This window comes from Pelodiscus sinensis, chromosome 13 (genome assembly GCF_052426305.1).
Source record: "Pelodiscus sinensis isolate ZL-2025 chromosome 13, ASM5242630v1, whole genome shotgun sequence".
Lineage (NCBI taxonomy): Eukaryota > Metazoa > Chordata > Testudines > Trionychidae > Pelodiscus > Pelodiscus sinensis.
In genome coordinates this window covers 45,350,238-45,369,955 of record NC_143064.1, presented here as the reverse complement: position 1 = coordinate 45,369,955, position 19,718 = coordinate 45,350,238, and the positions used below count along the sequence as shown (strand labels likewise).

The following is a 19,718-nucleotide window of genomic DNA, read 5'->3' as shown; positions in this document are numbered from 1 at the left end:
TCTCAGGGGAGAGGCAGATCCCAGAGGGACACGTCATCCCCGCTAGGAGTTTGCAGGAATATCTGCACCTCTCAATGCATGTTCTCCATCACTGGGCCAATCGGCTGTTCGAAGGTTGCCCTGCCCCGCTGCAAAATAACAGGTCTGTTTCCGACAACAGCAGTTGTTAATGGAGCAGCATTGCCATCTCTACATCACCTGGGGTTGTCTCTATGGCATGTGTCATTTGAGGGACAATGACAAATTCTAACCCCCCCCCCCCAAACTATGCACCAAAACACCCCCCAAGTTTCAGGAGAGGACCTTCCTTGACTCCTCCTTCGGGATCCCCCTTAGCTTTTTCAGTCTCTCAAGCCTTTGCCTTGTTACACTGATGTGTTTCCTCAGGTCTCAACAACCCAGGCAAAACTCCAGTATCTGCGGATCTTGAATGAGCTTCCGACCTTTGCCGGAGTCCTCTTCAACACAGTGGGACTGGTATGGTAATTCCAGCACGTTACAGAGTAGACCATCCTCATCATTTTGGGTGGGTATTCCTGGGTTCTGAGGGAGTCGCCTAATTGGCAGGTGGCCGCTGCCATGCCCCGCAGGGTACGTGCACACAGAAACACACACAATGGCTGTGTCTAGACTGGCCAGTTTTTCCGGAAAATCAGCCACTTTTCCGGAAAAACTTGCCAGCTGTCTACACTGGCCGCTTGAATTTCCGCAAAAGCACTGACTTCCTACTGTAAGAAATCAGAGCTTCTTGTGGAAATACTATGCTGCTCCCATTCGGGCAAAAGTCCCTTTTGCGCAAAACTTTTGCGCAAAAGGGCCAGTGTAGACAGCTGAGATTTGTTTTGCGCAAAAAAGCCCCGATCGCGAAAATGGCATTCGGGGCTTTTTGCACAAAAGCACGTCTAGATTGGCAAGGTCGCTTTTCCGCAAAAAGTACTTTTGCGGAAAAGCATCCGTGCTGATCTAGACACTCTTTTCCGAAAATTTAAAAACATTTCCGGAAAATCATGCCAGTCTAGACACAGCCAATGTGCACAAGGCTCCATGATCTCCAAATCAATGGCCGACATTTCCCAAGGCCTCTCGGATTCTAATGAATTCCCAGTGCAAGGTCAGAGTACTAACAGCAGCCCATAAAACATTCAGAGTCTCCACTGACTACGGGCCAGATCCTCAGCTGGCGTGAATTGCTGTAGCTCTGGGGAAGTCAAGGATTCTACGCCGGTTTATACCAGGTGGGGATCGGGTCCTTTGTGTCTGTCATTGTTTAATTAGACAATCTTCTCCCCAATTAATTTTAAAGAGCCTCGGCCGTGCTTTTAAATCCCAGTCCTGTTTGCCAGGGTTTGCCACTGTAAAAGTGAAGTGGCTGTGCTGTCGTTGGCCCTTTGACCGCTCATCTTTCCCTCTGCCACGAGTGTGAAAGGCCTGGAAGCATCCAGTCCCCCAATTCCCTATGTGAGGGGTGCCTAGATGGAGAGCCGAGTCCCAGGAAACATAGCGCTCCCCGTTCCACCCTTGCGAGGAATAGATCCGACAGCCTTGACGTTTCCATGATTAGCAATCCCAGCCGTTAGCAATTGGAAGCTGTTTCCTGGATACAGTTTCCTGGAGCACAGTCTCCTCCTTTTTCCTACTCCTCATCCTCATCAACACATCAACTCGTTTTGTCCACTGCAGGATGAAGGCCACGCAGCCAAACCATGAGCCTGTAGGACCTGCCAAGGTTCCCAGTTGCCTGGCTCATCTCCATCTCTAGTGGCCCTCGGGCCGCCCTCCATCCATGGCTCTCCATTCTGTTGTAAGTGTCATCCATCTGCCATTGTTGCCTCCTGCCACACAGACAGACTGTCCCTGCTTTCACTACATCCTCTTGCTTTGCTTCCTTCCCCATTGGGTTGCTCTGCTGCCACATGCTTTTTATGTACTTCTTCATAATTCTGTAAAAACTCCAGAAGCAGCTAGCCCAACAGCCCCAAGCAGGCCAGGCTGTATGAAGCAGGCAGTGTGGTCAAGGCGTTACAACAGAGGAGTCGGTTTCAGGATTCCTGAATCCCATTGCTGGGTTCTGACTTGCCGTGTATCCTTGGGAAACCGACAGCTCTCTGTGCCTGTTTCCTCAAATGTAAAACAAGGGTAGAGAGACTGACCTAACACGACCAGGAGGGGCCCAGAGAGTTAATGCCCAGACAGCATTTTGACGTGCTCCGATGAAAGGCCTGGCCGAGGTGCAGTATATGTATTAGGACAATCACAGTACGATCATCATAATTATTTTCCTGTTTGTCCAATTTGTAACTTTCCCGATATATGTTCCAGCGCAGCCCCATGTGTCGCGGCTGGAAAGGCTCCGTCAATACCGATTGCCATTTTTAATCCGAGATCAGCTTCTTTTATTGTTTTGCAAATTTCCTCCCCTCGACCCACTCGTCCTCCTCCCCTTCCACCAGCCTCCTCTTCCTCGTCCTCAGAGGGGATCTGAAAGCAGCCGATTTTGTAACAGGCTTTTACTTTTCTGTAGCGCCACAGCAGTCCTGAATATTTCATGCAGACAATCATTGCTGCTATTTATTTTTAACTAGTCTTGGCAGCCTGCGTGCCATTCCCAGCACTGCAGAAAGGGGTGTTGCACTGAGAGCAAGCTCCAGGTGTGTTCTCAGCATTAGCTGCCCCCCGTACTCTGCATTACGTGTCTCTGGAGCCCTGGCCCCTGCCCTCAGCCCAGATCCAGGGGGATTTCAGCCAGCCAAGCAAATAACGCCTTGGCTGCAGGCTTGGTGCTGTGGAAGGAACAGGGCTCACATGGGGCTGGCCAGGCAGCCTTTCCATAGACAGCCACATGGCATTTTTTCACACACCTGTCTCTCTTTCAAATTGGCTGGATGGACGCCCTCTCAGGACGAGAAGCAGCCGGCCACCATGCTCCTGGTGGGCCCCCGCCACGGCATCAGCCACGTCATCGACCTGAAGACCAACCTCACCACGGTGCTGTCAGAGTTCAGCAAGGTCAGCAAGATCCAGCTGTTCAGGGAAAACCAGGGCGTGGCACGCGTGGAGACCAGCATCTTGGATGCCAAGGTAGGCATGAGTTCCACCACCCGCCGGTGCTGAGGGAGCTGTGCTCTCAGCTGGGAGAAGGGCCCCAGGGAGGAGTCTTGGAGGGTGCGCGTCACGATTCCTCGGAGGACTTGCCTTCAGGCGGCATTTAGGACATGAGTGCAGACGTGTTGGTTGGTCTCATCGTGAGTTTCTCCTGGACACTTGGCCACTGGAGGGAGGGTCAAGCAGAGTGAGCACTGGCTAGGAAGTCAGGAGACCTCCTTGCCAGCTTAGTGGCCTTGGGCTAGTCACTTCCCTCGTTTCCCCTCTGTGCTGTCTAGAGTGTGAGCTGCCTGGGGCAGAGACCGGCTCACTGTGTCCGTGGAGCAGTAGCGCTCTGGCCTTGGTCAGGGTCCCTAGGTGCCGTGACCAGAGGAGGAATCGCAGGTTGGGACTGAGATGCGTCTAATCAGCCGGGTGGAGATTTAGGACATGAGTGGTGCGAATTGTGTCCTGCCACCAGAGCGGGGACGGATATGACAAAAGATGCCTCTTGGCGGGGTCCTACCCCTCTGGCAGGTCTCTGAGGGGTCTGCCTCTCCCTTACGCCTCAGCAGCAGGGAACAGCTTGTTGTGCCAATGAAGCTGCAGGGAACTGAACTGAAAATGTGTCAGTCGGGACTGACGGGCGTTGACCACGCTGTGAGGGAGCAGTAGGAGCAGCAGGGGTGCTGCTGTCAAGACTGAGGTGAACTGGCACGGAACCCCTCCTGTCAGCCCCTCGCCTCCACAAGCAGCCGTGCTTGCCGAGGAAGGCTGTCGGCTTTGAGAACCTCTCCTCCCAGGCCTACCAGCCTCCGTTGGCCTTGCCAGCTCCGGGTGATCGCTGCAGAGTCCTGGGGCTGGGCACGGATGAGGCCCGTGTCTGCCAGCACACGGCGGTTGTTTCCGTTCACTATGGGGGTGTCCCCTCATGGATGCTGGGATCTGATGCATCCCCAGATCTCGCTGACCAGAAACACTCCTGATGCTCAGCCTCAAGCTGCCCTTTCTTAATCTCAGCCCATGACTGAGTTTGCCCGCCCTGCGTTGTCGCCCGCCCTGCGTTGTACCTCCTTGGTGGGAACACCGTGCCGAGATCTGTGGACCGTTAGCAGGTCATCCACTGAAGTTGTCACTTAGCTTGGCTGTAGCACTTGAATCTCTCCCCACTGGTCCCTGCCTCTGGCCCCCAGTCACTCCTCTTGCTGTCCTCTGATCTGCCTCTCTCAGTTGTCACAATCTTTCTAGTGACAGACCACCCAGAACTGAAGCAATATTTCAACCCCCCTCACCCGCTATAGACAGAGCAGGATCGTTACCTCGCTGCTGTGGGATGGGAGACGTCTGTGTATGCAGCCTGGATCTGCCCTGGCATTGCTTGCTGTTGAATTACGTTGCAATTTACTGTCCCCAGACACACGTCAGTCCCTTCCGATACCTCCGTGGAAGGGAAGAAGGAGCATCTCTGATTCCTTCCGCACTAGATGCATAAGCTTGAGGTTTTTCAAACTGAATCTCGTGGCTGTTTTTGTCACCATTTCTAAGCGCCTAGGTGTCTTTGTGCAAAGGCTCTCTCCACAGAGGTATTCACAAATGCACCCCGGTTGGTACCATCTGCCGATTCCACCCATGTTTACTCTTTATTCCCTCTTTGAGATCCCTAATGAACATATTAAATATAGACCAAACCTAACACCTGGGTCACTGAGCTAGCAACGTCCCCCCAGGGATACTCCATGCTTTGCTGTTTACTGTAACCTTGTGTTTCCTTCAGCCAGTTTGCAGCCCACAGACCAGTATCCGGAAGCCAAATCACCTGAGCTAACTCAGGAGCGAGATTTCATGAGACGCTGTATCAAACGTTTGCCTAGACTACAGGAAATCCCCATCCTCTGCCTTTCCTTCCTCTGCTGATTCTGTAACTCTATCACAAAAGCAATCGAGTGTGTCTGACCCAATGTGCTCTTGTTCTTCACAAGCCCACGCTGTTTACAGCGCATGGTTCCATTGTAGTACCAGGTTACTTATCGGTCCCTCCAATTGTACTATTCATTTGATACAAATGGCTTTGCAGGCTTGCAGTCTCTCTGATGGCTCACTTTCCCTTGGCAGAAATTCGACCCTGGGCTTGCGTTTTGCCACTTTTGTGACACTTTCTAGGTTTTCCACAACTTTTCAGTTACGTGCCAGCGAGAGAGTTTGTGCACTGCGCCCTTGGAGGCCTGATCCAGCCCCCGTCTACCTTGTGGAGATGTTCCCATTGATTTCCAGGGACATTAGGTGCCCTCGCATGCATGTCATCAGATTGGTTGGCTGATCTCAGTACAGCTTTTCTAAGTATTCCCTTGCCTGGTCTTTATGTTACTTTAACAAGGACGCCTCATTTCCTTGCCCTTTAAACATCCTGTCGGTATTTTTCTGCTTTAGAAAAGATCCAAATAAAGCAGTTCAGGGTCTCAGCTCTTTTTGAGCCAGGGTTTATTTCATTCCCCTTCTCATTTATTAGTGGAGCTGTTTGAGAGTAGCCCAGTGAGTATTCACCCCCTTTTTCTGACTCACCTGGTCAGCCCCAAACTCTTCCAGCTGGGCCTGTCTCTTGCAGCGCGTCTGCACACTCGCACAATGGCACTCTACAGGGAGCCTGGGCGCTCGAGTAACACAAATATAAATAAGAACAGAATGTATCCCTCCCTCCTCCCCCCCCGGATGTATTGAGCCTCTTGCCTCTTTAGCGTCGAGTCTGCACCTGCTTTATTGCTGTGCTGATCCTTCCTCTGTGGATAGTTACTGAACTCTGTCTTGCTGTCGTTTCCTCCCCATCTCTGGGGCAGGGTCTCTTAACCTGAGATCTCCCAGCAGCCCCCCCTGGCGTCCTGTGTGTGTAGGGTCCGTCTAGTCTGGGGAGCTGTAATGATGGTGCTTTTGTTTGGGATTCCCCGACTGCCTTCCCTGATGGGGAATTTTAATACCTCCTCCCACCACCTGGGTAATTCCGCACAATCTGCCCTCCTGGCACCCCTGAGCTGCTGCCTGGAGTGATCCCATTGAATTCAAATCGCACACGGCGGTTGGTCTCAAACTTCCCTTTCATTCTTGCTGCTCCTGTCTCTTGGGAAGTGCCTGAGCCAGGACAACTTCCCCTTCACGTTAACTGCACGTGGTTAGCCCAGGAGCCTCTGTGAGGAAGCCGGTTGGGCTGTATTTGTCAGTCAGCAGGTAACTGAGCAGCTGAAATCCCGGGTGAGTACAGCATCCTGAGGGGCGGAGTCCCCCATGGATTGGTTCTTGCTCTTGTGTAGTCCTGGTAGCCGCTAGCAGATGCCCCCTTGCCATTCCTCCTGGATCTTCCCCCTCTCTGCATTCTTACCCAAAGAATCTTACGCCACGCTCTCCCTCGCCTCGTGAGATCTTGCCAAGGCTGTAAATACGGCTATCGCAATAGCTATCCACATCCTCCTGCTGCTTCTGTGTGGATTGCACCCCCGGCCCTGGCTATTCTACTTCCGAGCATCATGCCTCCAGGTTTCCATTATGCTATATTAAAAAATAGCTAATCTCCGTCATAAATACCCCGTTTGGTTCTTCCCCCATCCGTGCCGCATGCGTCTATGTGCATTAATACATCGGGATCGGACTGACAAACCTCCTTTGATTGACTTGTTGCCTTTGACTAGCTGTTAACGTTTGAAAGGTGGTAATACACTGGAATGAAGTGTGTCCCCAGCTGCCAGATGAATTCAAGGCAGCCTCGTTTTGTGTGAGGGCATTCAGGATGCCTGATTAACAGCTCTGGAAACAGGAAGTGCTCCTTCAGGATGCCTGATTAACAGCTCTGGAAACAGAAGCCCCCGTCTCTCCACAGACCCCGAACACTCAGTGACAGAGTGCACAGTCCACCCCAACAGAAACAGCTGCCGTTAGGGTGACAGACTAATTCTTTGTCTATGGCACGTTCGGCTCTCGGCCACAAGAGTGACCAACACGGTGGCATTTGCTATGACGTTGCTATCCACAGGCTACGAACCAGAATGAGACCCCAGGTAGCTCTCGCCTGGTTCCTCACTGTCCCCTGGCACCAGATCTGAACTGGCACTTGGCCAGGAAATGCTGTGCGGGGCATGGCCAGTCCCTCGAGCCAGACAGTCTCCTCAGCTTTCAAAAACTTTCTGAATAAGATCCCCCCGCTGTAGAAGCAGACCCACTGCGCATCCTGCCCTGAAGCACACCCACCTGCCGTGACAACAGCACTTCTCATGTGGCACTTTCATCCACCCACCAAGTACATTCATGAACTAGGACTTGTTACGAAGGTCAGGATGTCTGTCCAAAATGCCCCCCTCCCTTCCTCAAAGAAGGAAAGGCAAAGCTATCCTGCTGGTACCGAAGATCAGGGTCTACCATTATCCTAACGCTGGAGTGTGCTAACGGAGGCTGTTGCCATCTGTCTTAATTAACTCCACGTGCAAAGACAGGGATTCAGAGCCAATGCGTCTGGCCCAGAATGAGGCACATGCTAATCTAGACAGGACCGCAAAGGATGAGACAGGCTAAAATGAGAGGGAGAAAAATCATTACCTTGAAGTGCTAATCTGCTTTCGGTAATTATTCTATTGTACTGTCGCTCCCCCTGTTCTGGCTAAACAGTAGGATGCAAATCAATCCATCTCCTCTGATTTTAAACCATTCAAGGGCAGTGTTCTAAGAATGCCCTTACTCCTCTAGAGACCTGGAGTCAAACCTACATCCCACTTCTAAATCTGCAGGTGCTCGGCAGAATAGCTGGGAGGGCATGTGAAAGAGGTTCATTTTGGGCAAAGGCAGGTTGTGATGCTTTCTCCTCTAGGAATTCCCCTGATTAGCGAGATTCATGTTCCGCATTCTCTACCAGGGCTGGGTGAATCCCGTACAAATTCCTCTCTGGGCAGTCACTGGAATAAAAAATGGAATCTGCTTTGCTTATGTCAAGGACTCTTTTGTGACTGCTTTCCGTAGATATTTGAGCAACGAGGTTACTGTGGAAACCGCATATTTGAAGTGATTCTTCATAGGGATGTAAAATAGCATGATCCCACTGGAGGGGACTGCCTGAACTGGGTCTCACCTGTCCCAACCCGGGGTGCAGGGCTGGGGCTGCTGCATGGCCGGGCTGGGGTCCCCATGTCCCCGCCCGAGCAGCAGGGCAGGGGCTGCTGATGCGGCTGGGGCTGCAGTGCAACTGAGCGGGGGTCTCCTTGCCCCCGCCTGGGCTGAAGGCTGCCATTGCGGCCTCAGCCAGTTAACCATTTACATCTCTAACCGTTAAAGGATCTGTGCAGAAAGGCCATGTCGAATTCCAGAACATCAATTTTGGGTGCCCCCTAAATGCAGCCATAAGGGTTAAAATGCATCCAATCAGGAAAGAGGCATGTCATGCAATTTATGTGACCAAAAAAACCTAACCATGCTTCTCCATGGGTCCGTGGATAATTTCAGATTCGTTACATTTGAGAATGTCATAAGCTGCTCGTGGATAGTTCATGAGCGGAAACAGCAGCGTTGGTTATCTAATAAATTATTCACTTGGAAATAATTGCTTTTCTCTTGAGCTCCTCTGCTATCCCAGGATCCTTCTGAGTTAAGGACTCCCTGGTCTGGTCAAATGGGTCAGGTTTTACAAAACTACGGGCTAATTGAAATGTGCCGATGATTGATTTTTGTAACTGTTCGTGAATGGTTGCCATCTCCACTTGCTGGAGAATTGACACGCTGGTGATCAATCCTCTGGGGTTCAATTTAACAGGTCTAGTAAAGACCCATTAAATCAAATGCTGAGATCGTCGGTGCCGGTACTACTTGCTATTGCAAGGAGTGAGGCAAGTCGACGAGAGCATTTCTCCCATTGACCTCCAGCAGTGGGGCCACCCCAGAAAATTGGTGCAAGGTATGTATGCAATTCCCATAGCTGGAGTTATGTATCTTGCATCAATTTTTTTCCACCAGTGTAGACCTGGCTTAGATGTCAAACTTGCCACGTTGGTTCTGCAATCCACACAGTGCAGCATCATGTCTGTGCACAGGAACCTGAAATTCAAACTGGGTGGCAAGAAATGCAAAAAAGTCAACCTGTGTGAGGCAGCAGCCACCGCTGCAGTCATGCCTGTTACACTGCTGACGTGCTTGCAGTGTGGGTGGCGTTCCTCCTTGCAAACATCACGGGGCAAAGTAAATAGAACAGTGCGATAAAAGTCAGCAATTGAAAGGTGCCCAAGAAAAGACGGAGCCAGATTCTCCAGGGTATCTAGTGCCTGCTGAGGTCCACGGAGGTGAAATCTTGGCCACGATAGTCAGTGGCAAAACTTGTATTACATTCATTGGGGTGAGGGTTTCACACAATGGGTCTAGCCAGTGACTGCCGTGAGCATTGGCTCTGACCCTAAGGATGCAAAGCACAGCTTGCTGGCCACTGGTGAATTACACCAGCACTGGAACCTACACACCGGGCCATCATGGTTCCCACACAACTTTGGCTGCCAGCCAGCGGCACAGCGTGTGTGCCGGGGCAGCCCGTGAGCCTAGGCAAACTAAGCAGTTGCCTAGGGTGCTGGCGGCCCGGGCACCCGATGATGATGTCACTGGGCAATGGGGTGCCTCATGATTACATCACGGCCATTGACAGTCGTGCAGGCGGGGACGCCGATCGCGCCTTCCGCCTGGGGCACCAGCTGCCACAGCCGGCCTCAGGCTGCTCCTGCGCGTGTGGCTGTGGGAAAGGGGGTGACTTGGAGCAACGGTCCCAGCAATGGCCTGTCAGTGGCGTGGACACAGCAGTGCCCATGTGGCCCCACAGCAGTGGGATAAAGAAGGGGCCTAAATTCACATTCATGTGCCTCCCGCCTTCTCAGCTGCACTTCCACACTCACCGCTCCGGAGCTAGGCTGTGACTTGTGGAGCATCAGTGGTCCTAGAAAGGCAGCCCAGACGCTGTCCGGCACCCTTCCAGGGTGTTTGCTTTTTTTCTTTATTTTTGCTGTAGAGTGTAAGATCTCTTGTGCATACAAGTGTCCTGAGGGGAGGCAGTGGCCTCTAGGCCCGGACAGAGATGCAAATCTCTCCATCTCGTTGCACCATGTAAAAATCCACATGACAATCCCAGCAGGATTATGCCAGGCCCAATTTCCAATGGAAAGGAGATGACGAGGCAGGTTAGTTTAATCCCAAGAAACGTAATCCTAGCTATTCCATGGCAGGCTGGTAGATGCCCAGAACATCAATCTGACAGACAGCTGATTAGATTCAAGGCTTGTTCTTTGAGTTCAGATCGGACATTCTGTTCTCACGGACCTAGTGATTTGATTAATCCGTCCCTTTGTACTGAAACGATCTTTGCAATGGGTTTGGGCTCATTACAACTGTGTTTACAATAATCATTTTTTGGGGGGGAAGAGGGTAACACATCCACTTTGTAGTTGGTTGCTTTTTGTTGTTATTGATCTGCAAACATCTGGAAGTTAATACAGTGATAGGGAACAGCCAGCATGGATTTGTAAAGAGCAAATCATGTCAAACCGATCTGATAGCTTTCTTTGATAAGAGGGGAGAAGTGGTGGACGTGGTATATGTAGACTTTAGTAAGGCATTTGACATGGTCTTGCATGATCTTCTTATCAATAAACGAGGGAAATACAACCTAGATGGGGCTTCTATAAGGTAGGTGCATAACTGGCTGGATAACCATTCACAGAGAGTAGTTATTAACCGTTCACAGTCCTGCTGGAAGGGCATAACAAGTGGGGTTCTGCAGGGGTCTGTTTTGGGACGGGTTCTGTTCAATATCTTCATCAATGATTTAGATGATAGCATAGAGAGTACAATTATTAAGTTTGCAGATAATACCAAGCTGGGAGGGGTTGCAAGTTCTTTGGAGGATAGGGTCAAAATTTGAAATGATCTGGACAAACTAGAGAAATGGCCTGAGGTAAACAGGACGAAGTTTAATAAGGATAAATGCAAAGTGCTCCACTTAGGAAGGAACAATCCGTTTCACACATACAGAATGGGAAGCGACTGTCTAGGAAGGAGTACGGCAGAAAGGGATCTAGGGGTCATAGTGGACCAAAAGTTAAACATGAGTCAGCAGAGTGACACGGTTGCAAAAAAAGCAAACCTGATTCTGGGCTGCATTAGCAGGAGTGTTGTGGACACTCTATGCTGATTAGGCCTCAGCTGGAGTACTGTGTCCAGTTCTGGACACCACATTGCAAGAAAGATGTGGAGAAATTGGAGAAGATCCAGAGAAGAGCAACAAAAATGATTAAGGGTCTAGAAAACATGAGCTTTGAAGGAAGACTAAAGGAATTGGGCTTGTTTGGTTTAGAAAAGAGAAGACCGAGAGGGGACATGAGAGCGGTTTTCAAGTATCTAAGGTGGTGTTACAAGGAGGAGGGAGAAAAATTGTTTTCCTTGGCCTCTGAGGATAGAACAAGAAGCAATGGGCTTAAACTGCAGCAGGGGAGGTTCAGGTTGGACATTAGGAAAAACTTCCTACCTGTCAGGGGGGGTTAATCGCTGGAATAAATTGCCCGGGGGGGTTGTGGAATCTCCACCACTGGAGATATTTAAGAGCAGGTTGGGCAGACACCTGTCAGGACAGTGCTTGGCCCTGCTGTGAGAGCAGGGGACTGGACTTGATGACCTCTGGAGGTCCCTTCCAGTTCTAGGGTTCTATGCTTCTGAGTTGTCAGAGAGACCCTGCTTCCCCCCTCTAAAAAAGACATGGGTTCTGGAACTGGGGTGCTGCCATACCCCCTGGCTTGAAGTAGTAATACCAGCCCAAATGCATGGTTTCCACCTTCAGCCTCCCCACTATAAAAATTGTTCCAGTGCCACATGTGTCCGATTTGTGCACCCAGCCCGCATGCCACGTGGCAGCCAGCTCATCTCACAATGGCATCTCTGGGTTCAAAGGGGCCATCTTTTCCCAGTGGAAATTGCCACTTGGGGCCCATGTCATACCCCACTATGGTGCACATCTGAGCGAGGAGCAGCAGGTGGCTGGAGACCAGCCAGGCACTGTTCCGTCAAAAGCATCAGAGTAATTGGCTTCATGTCTCCTAGCAGGGCCTGCACCAGCCAGCACTTAGCAGAGATCAAGACTTTACAAAGGAAAACAACGAAAAAAATTAATTCAGAAAGATCCCTGGCTCCTACTGTGCCTGGAATCTGACTATTGATTTCAGTGTCTTCCAGGGGCCTTGGGGCTGCTTCCAGTGTGTAATGGAAATAAAAGGCTCTCTAAAGTACAGTCTGTACCTTTCTAATTCTTGAGCTGACACCTCCCCTCCTGCTACGCCAGGCCCGGCTCCCTCATGTAAGTGACAAAGCAGGCGACCAAGGGGTAGAATAATGCTGGGCCAGATCCTGGAGAGAAGTCAGTAGAACGATGCTGACTGAAACCAGCTGAAGATGGGCCCATTCTCCCTGCTAGATGGAGGAGTCGGGCCTTTCTGCGGTGCGGTAAGATCTACACCTTCCCAGTTGTCATGGTGCTGCTCACCGTGGCCTCCCAGAATTTTGTGGTGGCGGCAGGGACAGAACTCAGACCCTGCTTCTCCCAAAGCCCAGGTTCAAAACAGCTGCCCTAAAGGAAACTCTTCACTTGCAGTGTCACACCTATGACACACAGTGGAGCAGTTCTGATTCTAGCCAGTAGGGAGCATTGGTGCTCACATACCCCTGCCTGCATGTGACAATACTATGCTGACTCCACAGAGCTTGAAAACAGTGTGAGGCAGAGAATTTATTCACACTGATGCAACATCTGTTTTAGAGGAACTGCTGGAACAATTCTAAAAATGAGGGCGGGGGGAATCAAGCAGGCCTTCCAGATGTGCCATGCACGGGCCTTTCTAGTGGTGATGGGGAGAGGGTTATGTGAATAACAAGATCTACTCCGAACTGCAGGAATCCCATTTGTTTTATGCGCACTGAACCAGGCTGAAACCCTTCCTTCTGGAGAGAGCGAGAGGAAGATTGAGACTTCCTTTGTCTCATGCCTGTAGCTGGGCAGAGCAGATGGAAATGCTGCTACGCAGTCTTGCTGGTGCAATTAAAACAAGGCACCCAATAAGATATATCGTTCCTCTACCATCTAGAACAAAGTGGATTTTGCTGGCTTCCCAGTACTCAAAACTGCCTGGGAATCGAGCAGCCATCCAGAAACATGAGAGAGATTCAATAGCTGATGGAGCTGGCATTTTCTGGACCATGCAAAGCCAAATCTGAATAAGAAAACAAGTGCAAGACTGTGGCCTGGGGTGAAAACAGAGGTGCTTTCAGCATGCAGTCCATTGGCGCAGAAGATTGGAAAGTGCCAAGAACTTTCTTTGATAAACATAAGGCATCTGCTATGTCACAAACAACCTGGTTTTGATCATTCAAAACTCCAAAGGAAACCCAATGAGTCACAGAGACATTGAACTGACCTGTAACACAATGAAAGATTACAGTGTTACCGTACAGATGCTGATGTTGGCAGAGAGGTCCTGCTGCATAGTTTGTATAGTTGTATAGTTCAGTGTTTCTCAACCAGGGGTATGAATACCCCCAGGGGTACTCGAGAAGTCTGGGGGGTACGTCAACACAACTGAAATGTGGAGAAAACTGAATTTTTGTGTTAAGTTTTACGGTGCTTTATTATTTTTGTATTTTTTACACCCCAAAATGTCATCGCCTGCCCGGCTACGATTAAGTTGTTTAAACAAATGTGTTGCAATGGTAGAAAAAAATTTTGTGTGTCTGAAAACTGTAAGTACTGGGGGTACTTATAATTTTTTTTAAAGGGGCTATTTTATAAAAGAAAAAGGTTGAGAAACACTGGTATAGTTGATGGTGTAAAGAAGATTGTATAGTTGACTGTATATTTGATGGTGTAAAGAAGAGAGAAACTTCCCAGTGCAGCAGCCATGCTTTCTCTAGAAAAATCTATGGACGTGGCTTGAAATAATCGGTAGAGCCCGGCAAATCTGCAGATCTCAGTTTTATAACCAGGGGTATTCACATCCGTGGATGTGGATACAAAATTTTGTATCTGTGCAGGGCTCTACCAATGAGCTAACAAGCGCAGCTGAAAACAGCAGCCACTGGAATCAAGATGAAGAAAGATACTCCAAGTTATATACCTCAGGGGTACATACCCAAAGGCCCTGAAATTAGGCAGATGCCCAAATTTGCCCTGCAAAAGCTGTTGCTGATCACACTGGAATAAGCAGAGTGATTTTAAAGGCCCGCAGATTATATGCAAAATAAAACTAGGAATTGTATTGATCAACAAACAACAGAGAAGTAATGTTCCTGGCTGCAATGAGCAATTGACAGTCAGAGCTAATAGTGTTTACAGGGAAAAAGGTCAGAAACCAATGAAGAAGTGGCTGTCCTGTGCGGCCCAGGTGCTCAGATTGTTAGTTATAAACTTGATACTGGAAATCAAGTAATCCAGAGAATGCAAATGATATCCATTCAGACCTCAGGTTCAATTGCAGCACATGAATGGGCAGCTCTCTGGCTTTGGATGGGCAGTGCAAAGGACTCTGAAACAGACACAAAATTAACACTCTTAAGCTTGACATTCATAGTGTGGTTATGCCTGCTCATAGATCTGTGGATTTAAAGCCAGAAGGGAGCATCTTAATCATCTAAGCAAATCTCCTACATAAGGGCAAGCAAAGACTTTTTCCCAGTGATTCTCCGTTTGAGCCCTATCACTTCTGATGGAGCTAGCACAGACCCTTTGTCCCTAGAGAAGCTGTTCCAAAGAGCTGCCCAATATTTTCAGCATGATTTTGTCTAATACCAGCTTCCTGATTGAGCTGGTTGAAAAACAGGAGACTGTTACTGGACATTTTCATTAAAGAAATGAGGTGCACCGGCTGAGTGTACCCTGCTTCCCCACGGCTCCTGCCACCCCGGGAGCGTAGGGGGCCACACCGCACCAGTGGCCCCCATAACCCCTGATGCCGTGTCCTCGGGGAACAGGGTGCCATGGGAGAGGACGGGGTGGTGGCCGGAAGGGCCAGACTTGGGGAATGGTAATGGGCAGCTCCCACGCATCCCGCGGGGATTCCCAGGCCAGATTTCCCAATTGCTCTGGCATTTGACATCCCTGGCTTAACCCTATTCAGCAAGCACTCACCCACCTACTTTTATTCCAGTGATTTCAACGAGACTTAAGCACGTACTTAAAGTTAAGCATATACTGAAGCGTTATGCTGATCAGAGACAGATTTAAACGTGCTTGAATGGTTTGCTGAACTGGGAGCAAAAAGAGCATGCCTATCAAAAAGGATCACCCAGGCCACATGATCTGCCATGAGGATTACTGTAGACTACTGGCACTGACTGGTTTATGTGGAACCACACAAGCTGGATAAATACTGTTATTACAGTAGGGTAGTTAGGGTACCAGAAGCCCCACAATTATCCGGAAAAGTTGATTTTCCAGACATAGAATCATAGAATCATAGAATAATAGGACTGGAAGGGACCTCAAGGTCATCGAGTCCAGCCCCCCGCCCTCAAGGCAGGATCAAGCTCCGTCTACACCATCCCTGACAGATGTCTATCTAACCTGTTCTTAAATATCTCCAGAGAGGGAGATTCCACCACCTCCCTTGGCAATTTATTCCAATATTTGACCACCCTGACAGTTAGGAATTTTTTCCTAATGTCCAATCTAAACCTCCCCTGCTGCACTTTAAGCCCATTACTCCTTGTCCTGTCCTCAGAAACCAAGAGGAACAAATTTTCGCCTTCCTCCTTGTGACACCCTTTTAGATATTTGAAAACCGCTATCATGTCCCCCCTTAATCTTCTTTTTTCCAAACTAAACAAGCCCAGTTCATGAAGCCTGGCTTCATAGGTCATGTTCTCTAAACCTTTAATCATTCTTGTCGCTCTTCTCTGTACCCTTTCCAATTTCTCCACATCTTTCTTGAAATGTGGCGCCCAGAACTGGACACAGTACTCCAGCTGAGGCCTAACTAGTGCAGAATAGAGCGGCAGAATGACTTCACGAGTTTTGCTTACAACACACCTGTTGATACATGCAGTACCTGGAGCGAGAGGAGTCCACCTCCTCGCTGTTCCTTGCCAAAGTCTGGGATCCTAAGCACATCGTGGTAAATCCCTGTTATCTACAAAGAGAAAACAACACCATAAAGCACAGCTCAGTTCCTTTATTATTATTGCTCAGCAGCCCAACTGAAAGCAGTTCAGAGCTAGTGCTACATAAATTCCCAAGCAACACTGATTGTAAATTGAACAACTGACTGTTCAGAATGGACATTATCCCCATTTAGTCTCAAGTCCTATTTAACTAAGTATCTTTTGAACAACCCATTTCCCTGGCATGTTTGGAATATATAATACATCCAACCATCTTTTTAACAACTCATTCTCCTTGCATGCTTGGAACATACGGACCAAGATTTCTAGGATTGTAAAGTATCTTGGCTTACCCTCTCCTGTCTCTCTCATTCACAATCCCTTCTCTTTTCTTTTACCAGCCCAGTTAGGGGGTAAGCAACTGGATCAAGTGTGCTGTTGTACAACTAACGACGACATTTAATTTGCAATAATAAAACCTTCACACTTGACTAGCTGTATAACAAAACCAGCACCAGTCATTCGCCTAAATGTCATTATCATTTAATCAAGCAATGTGTTTTGTAGAATTACAAAGCAGTATGCACCTCCCCTCCTGCCCCCCACACACACTTTTGCTAAGCTGCTAATGCTAACTGATGTTAAGACTTCTTGCTTGCAAAATAGTAATGCTATAGTCATCTAGGATGTGCATCTTAGGGTACGTCTAAACTACATGCCTCCGTCGACGGAGGCATGTAGATTAGACAGATCGGCAGAGGGAAATGAAACCGCGATTAAAATAATCGCGGCTTCATTTAAATTTAAATGGCTGCCCCGCTTTGCTGATCAGCTGTTTGTCGGCAGATCGGGGCAGTCTGGACGCGCCGTGTCAACAAAGAAGCCTTTCTTGATCGGCACAGGTAAACCTGGTTTCACGAGGCATACCTGTGACAATCAAGAAAGGCTTCTTTGTCGACGCGGCGCGTCCAGACTGCCCCGATCTGCCGACAAACAGCTGATCGGCAGAGCAGGGCAGCCATTTAAATTTAAATGAAGCCGCGATTATTTTAATCGCGGCTTCATTTCCCTCCACCGATCTGTCTAATCTACATGCCTCCGTCGACGGAGGCATGTAGTCTAGACACACCCTTACTGATTACCAAACAAAACCCAGGTAGTTGTGCTCCCATGGAGTCATGACAAGGGACACAGCATTAGTAGCCCTCATAAGTTCTGCCTTTTGGTTTTCAGTTATATGCAGAAAGTGCCAGTTTGTGTTGATCACAGAGCCAGTCCTGTTTCACTCCTGACAGAATATACAGACTGGGCTTCTCTGACAATGAGTCGCTTTGGAGAGATTGGGGACAATCCGTCTCCTTGATTCATATGGTGGAATTGTCCAAAAATCAAAATAGTCTGGTTTAGCAGAAAAACCCCTTGAAGCTACTTCCAGCCTCCACTTGCTGCAAAGGGTGAAGAGAAATCAGGGCGCTGATTACTTGGCCCTGGCAGCTATCAGAGCTCTGCCTTTCCCGCTGTGCAAGGGTGTGCAGGTGACGGGGGCAGAAGCTGGCTCCATCATATTGCTGCCAGTAGAGCGTTCCCTCCTGTGAGGAGGCTACTCCAGTGGCCATTTCTGATCCTGGCTTGGCTGGCTGGCTCTTGTTCACATGCGCAGGGTGTAACTGATCGCTGTATGTGGGACTCAGGGAAGAATTTCTCTCGGGTTCAGATGGGCAATGCCCTTGGGGGTCTTTTTCCTTCCTCTGCAGTGTGTGAGGTGCCAGGATCATCTGGGGCTATCTCACTTCATTGCTTCCCTGCCATTGCAAGGGTGAACCTTAGTCCTTCCAGTTCTGCGCCTGTGTCTAATCTCCCATGGGCTGTAATACTTGGATCTTATTTTGGCTGTTGGGTGTGAGGGGGAGGTGGATGGTGTTGGTGGCCTGAGAGATCAGAGTGGATGAGCTGAGGGGTCCTGTCTGCCCTTAAATTCTGTGCCACGGTGACCGAAATCTGCCCTCTGTGCCACCAGCACTCAAACGAGCCTCTGCACTTTGGACTGAATTGAAATGAATTTTGTGTCATCCCCTCTTAGCACTGGCAGGTGTGGGCAGTTGCTTCTCTGGCCTCCGTCAGGTCTTACCACTTCCTTTCTTGTTGCTAGTGCTCAGATTACTATGCTTACAGACCAGAGAAAAGCAAGTGCTCCCTCTGTGGACAGACAGCTTCAAAAACCTGGGAAATCTGCAGCATGGACTAGCTGTAAGCAGAACACGTTGGCTACCTTCCTCATTTCCCACTGAGGCTAGGCAGCGTTCATGAAGTGCATGAAGAGTCTAGATCCTGTGAGCTCTTGTGTGCTGTACGATGCAGCCACTTCTTTCCCTTGTTTCGCTTCTTACTCTCTCTGATTCTTGGGTTTAGTGTTTATTTGTGCCCACAGTAAAAACCCCTTTTACACAGTTAAAACCCATAAAACATGCTGATGGCAAAGATCCCTGCTTGAGCGCATTTGCTTATTATGAACACAGAATAAAAAGACTGCCAGGAACCTCGATAAGTCATCAAGTCCAGTCCCCTGCCCTCATAGCAGGACCACGCACCATCTGCATCCCCGTCCTCTTCTGCTCGCTTTGCAGCTCTGAATATTCTCCATTCTTTGAAGCTGCCACTGTAGCTGTCCCTGCTCTGCCTCCAGGTAGGCTCTGAGAAGATGCTAAAGAACTCTGCCTCTCCAGCTTGTGAATGGCAACAGGAGCAAACACCGAGCAACACTCCCAGCAGCTCCTCTGGGAACTCCCTGGACTGCTCTGCCTGTGAAGCCGTGTGCTTCCTAAAATGGCCAACCAGTGCAACCTAGCGCGGTTTGGGGTTTGTGTCTGAGTGGCAGGATGGGCCAGTGGACTGAGCACTTGACTGGGAACCAGGAGATCTTGGTTCTCCGCACAACCGCTCACCCCCTGCGTAACCTTGGCAAATCCGGTCTCTCCCCAGTCTTGTCTCCTTAGAATAGAAACTCTTGGCAGGTGGAATTTTATCCTTCCTTGTGTGTGAATAGCGCTTAGGACAACTGTCCCCCACTTCCCCTCACCCCAGTTCAGTTGGGCCCTCTAGGAGCTGAACTGCAGTATGAATAATAATTGTCCAGGTTCCCGGCTATCCCTGACATCCCACGTCCTCTCAGCCATACACACGTCTCCTGGGAGATGGCCACGCTCTGTGTTAGTATGTCACGTTTTCCCCAGTCGGTGGCCTCTTAGTACCGTGACAGATGAGGTGAGACCAGGAGTCATTTCTCACCTCGTGAAAGGCAGTGACGGGAGGCTCCCTCTTGCACTGCTCCCAGTTCATTTATATTAAAACTCCTCGAACCACTCCAGATGACTTCCTATGGACTGGGCAGCCCCAGGCTTTGGCTGTCTGGAGGGCTGCCCTGAATCCAGCTGTTAAAGGCCAGCTACAGTGCAGCTGCACCTGGGCAACCCCTTAACGTAGACAGGCTGGGGTGACTGCAT

At 49.6% G+C, this 19,718-nt stretch overlaps 1 protein-coding gene across 1 annotated transcript in view; it reads left to right on the top strand.

Moving 5' to 3' along the window:
- FRMPD3 (FERM and PDZ domain containing 3) overlaps positions 1 to 19,718 on the top strand; it is an 80,492-nt gene that overhangs the window by 46,648 nt on the left and 14,126 nt on the right. Inside the window, exons 11-12 of the mRNA XM_075896708.2 lie at positions 388 to 477; positions 2,899 to 3,078. Coding sequence (XP_075752823.2) covers positions 388 to 477; positions 2,899 to 3,078 — 270 coding nt within the window. The remainder of the gene's footprint in view (positions 1 to 387; positions 478 to 2,898; positions 3,079 to 19,718) is intronic.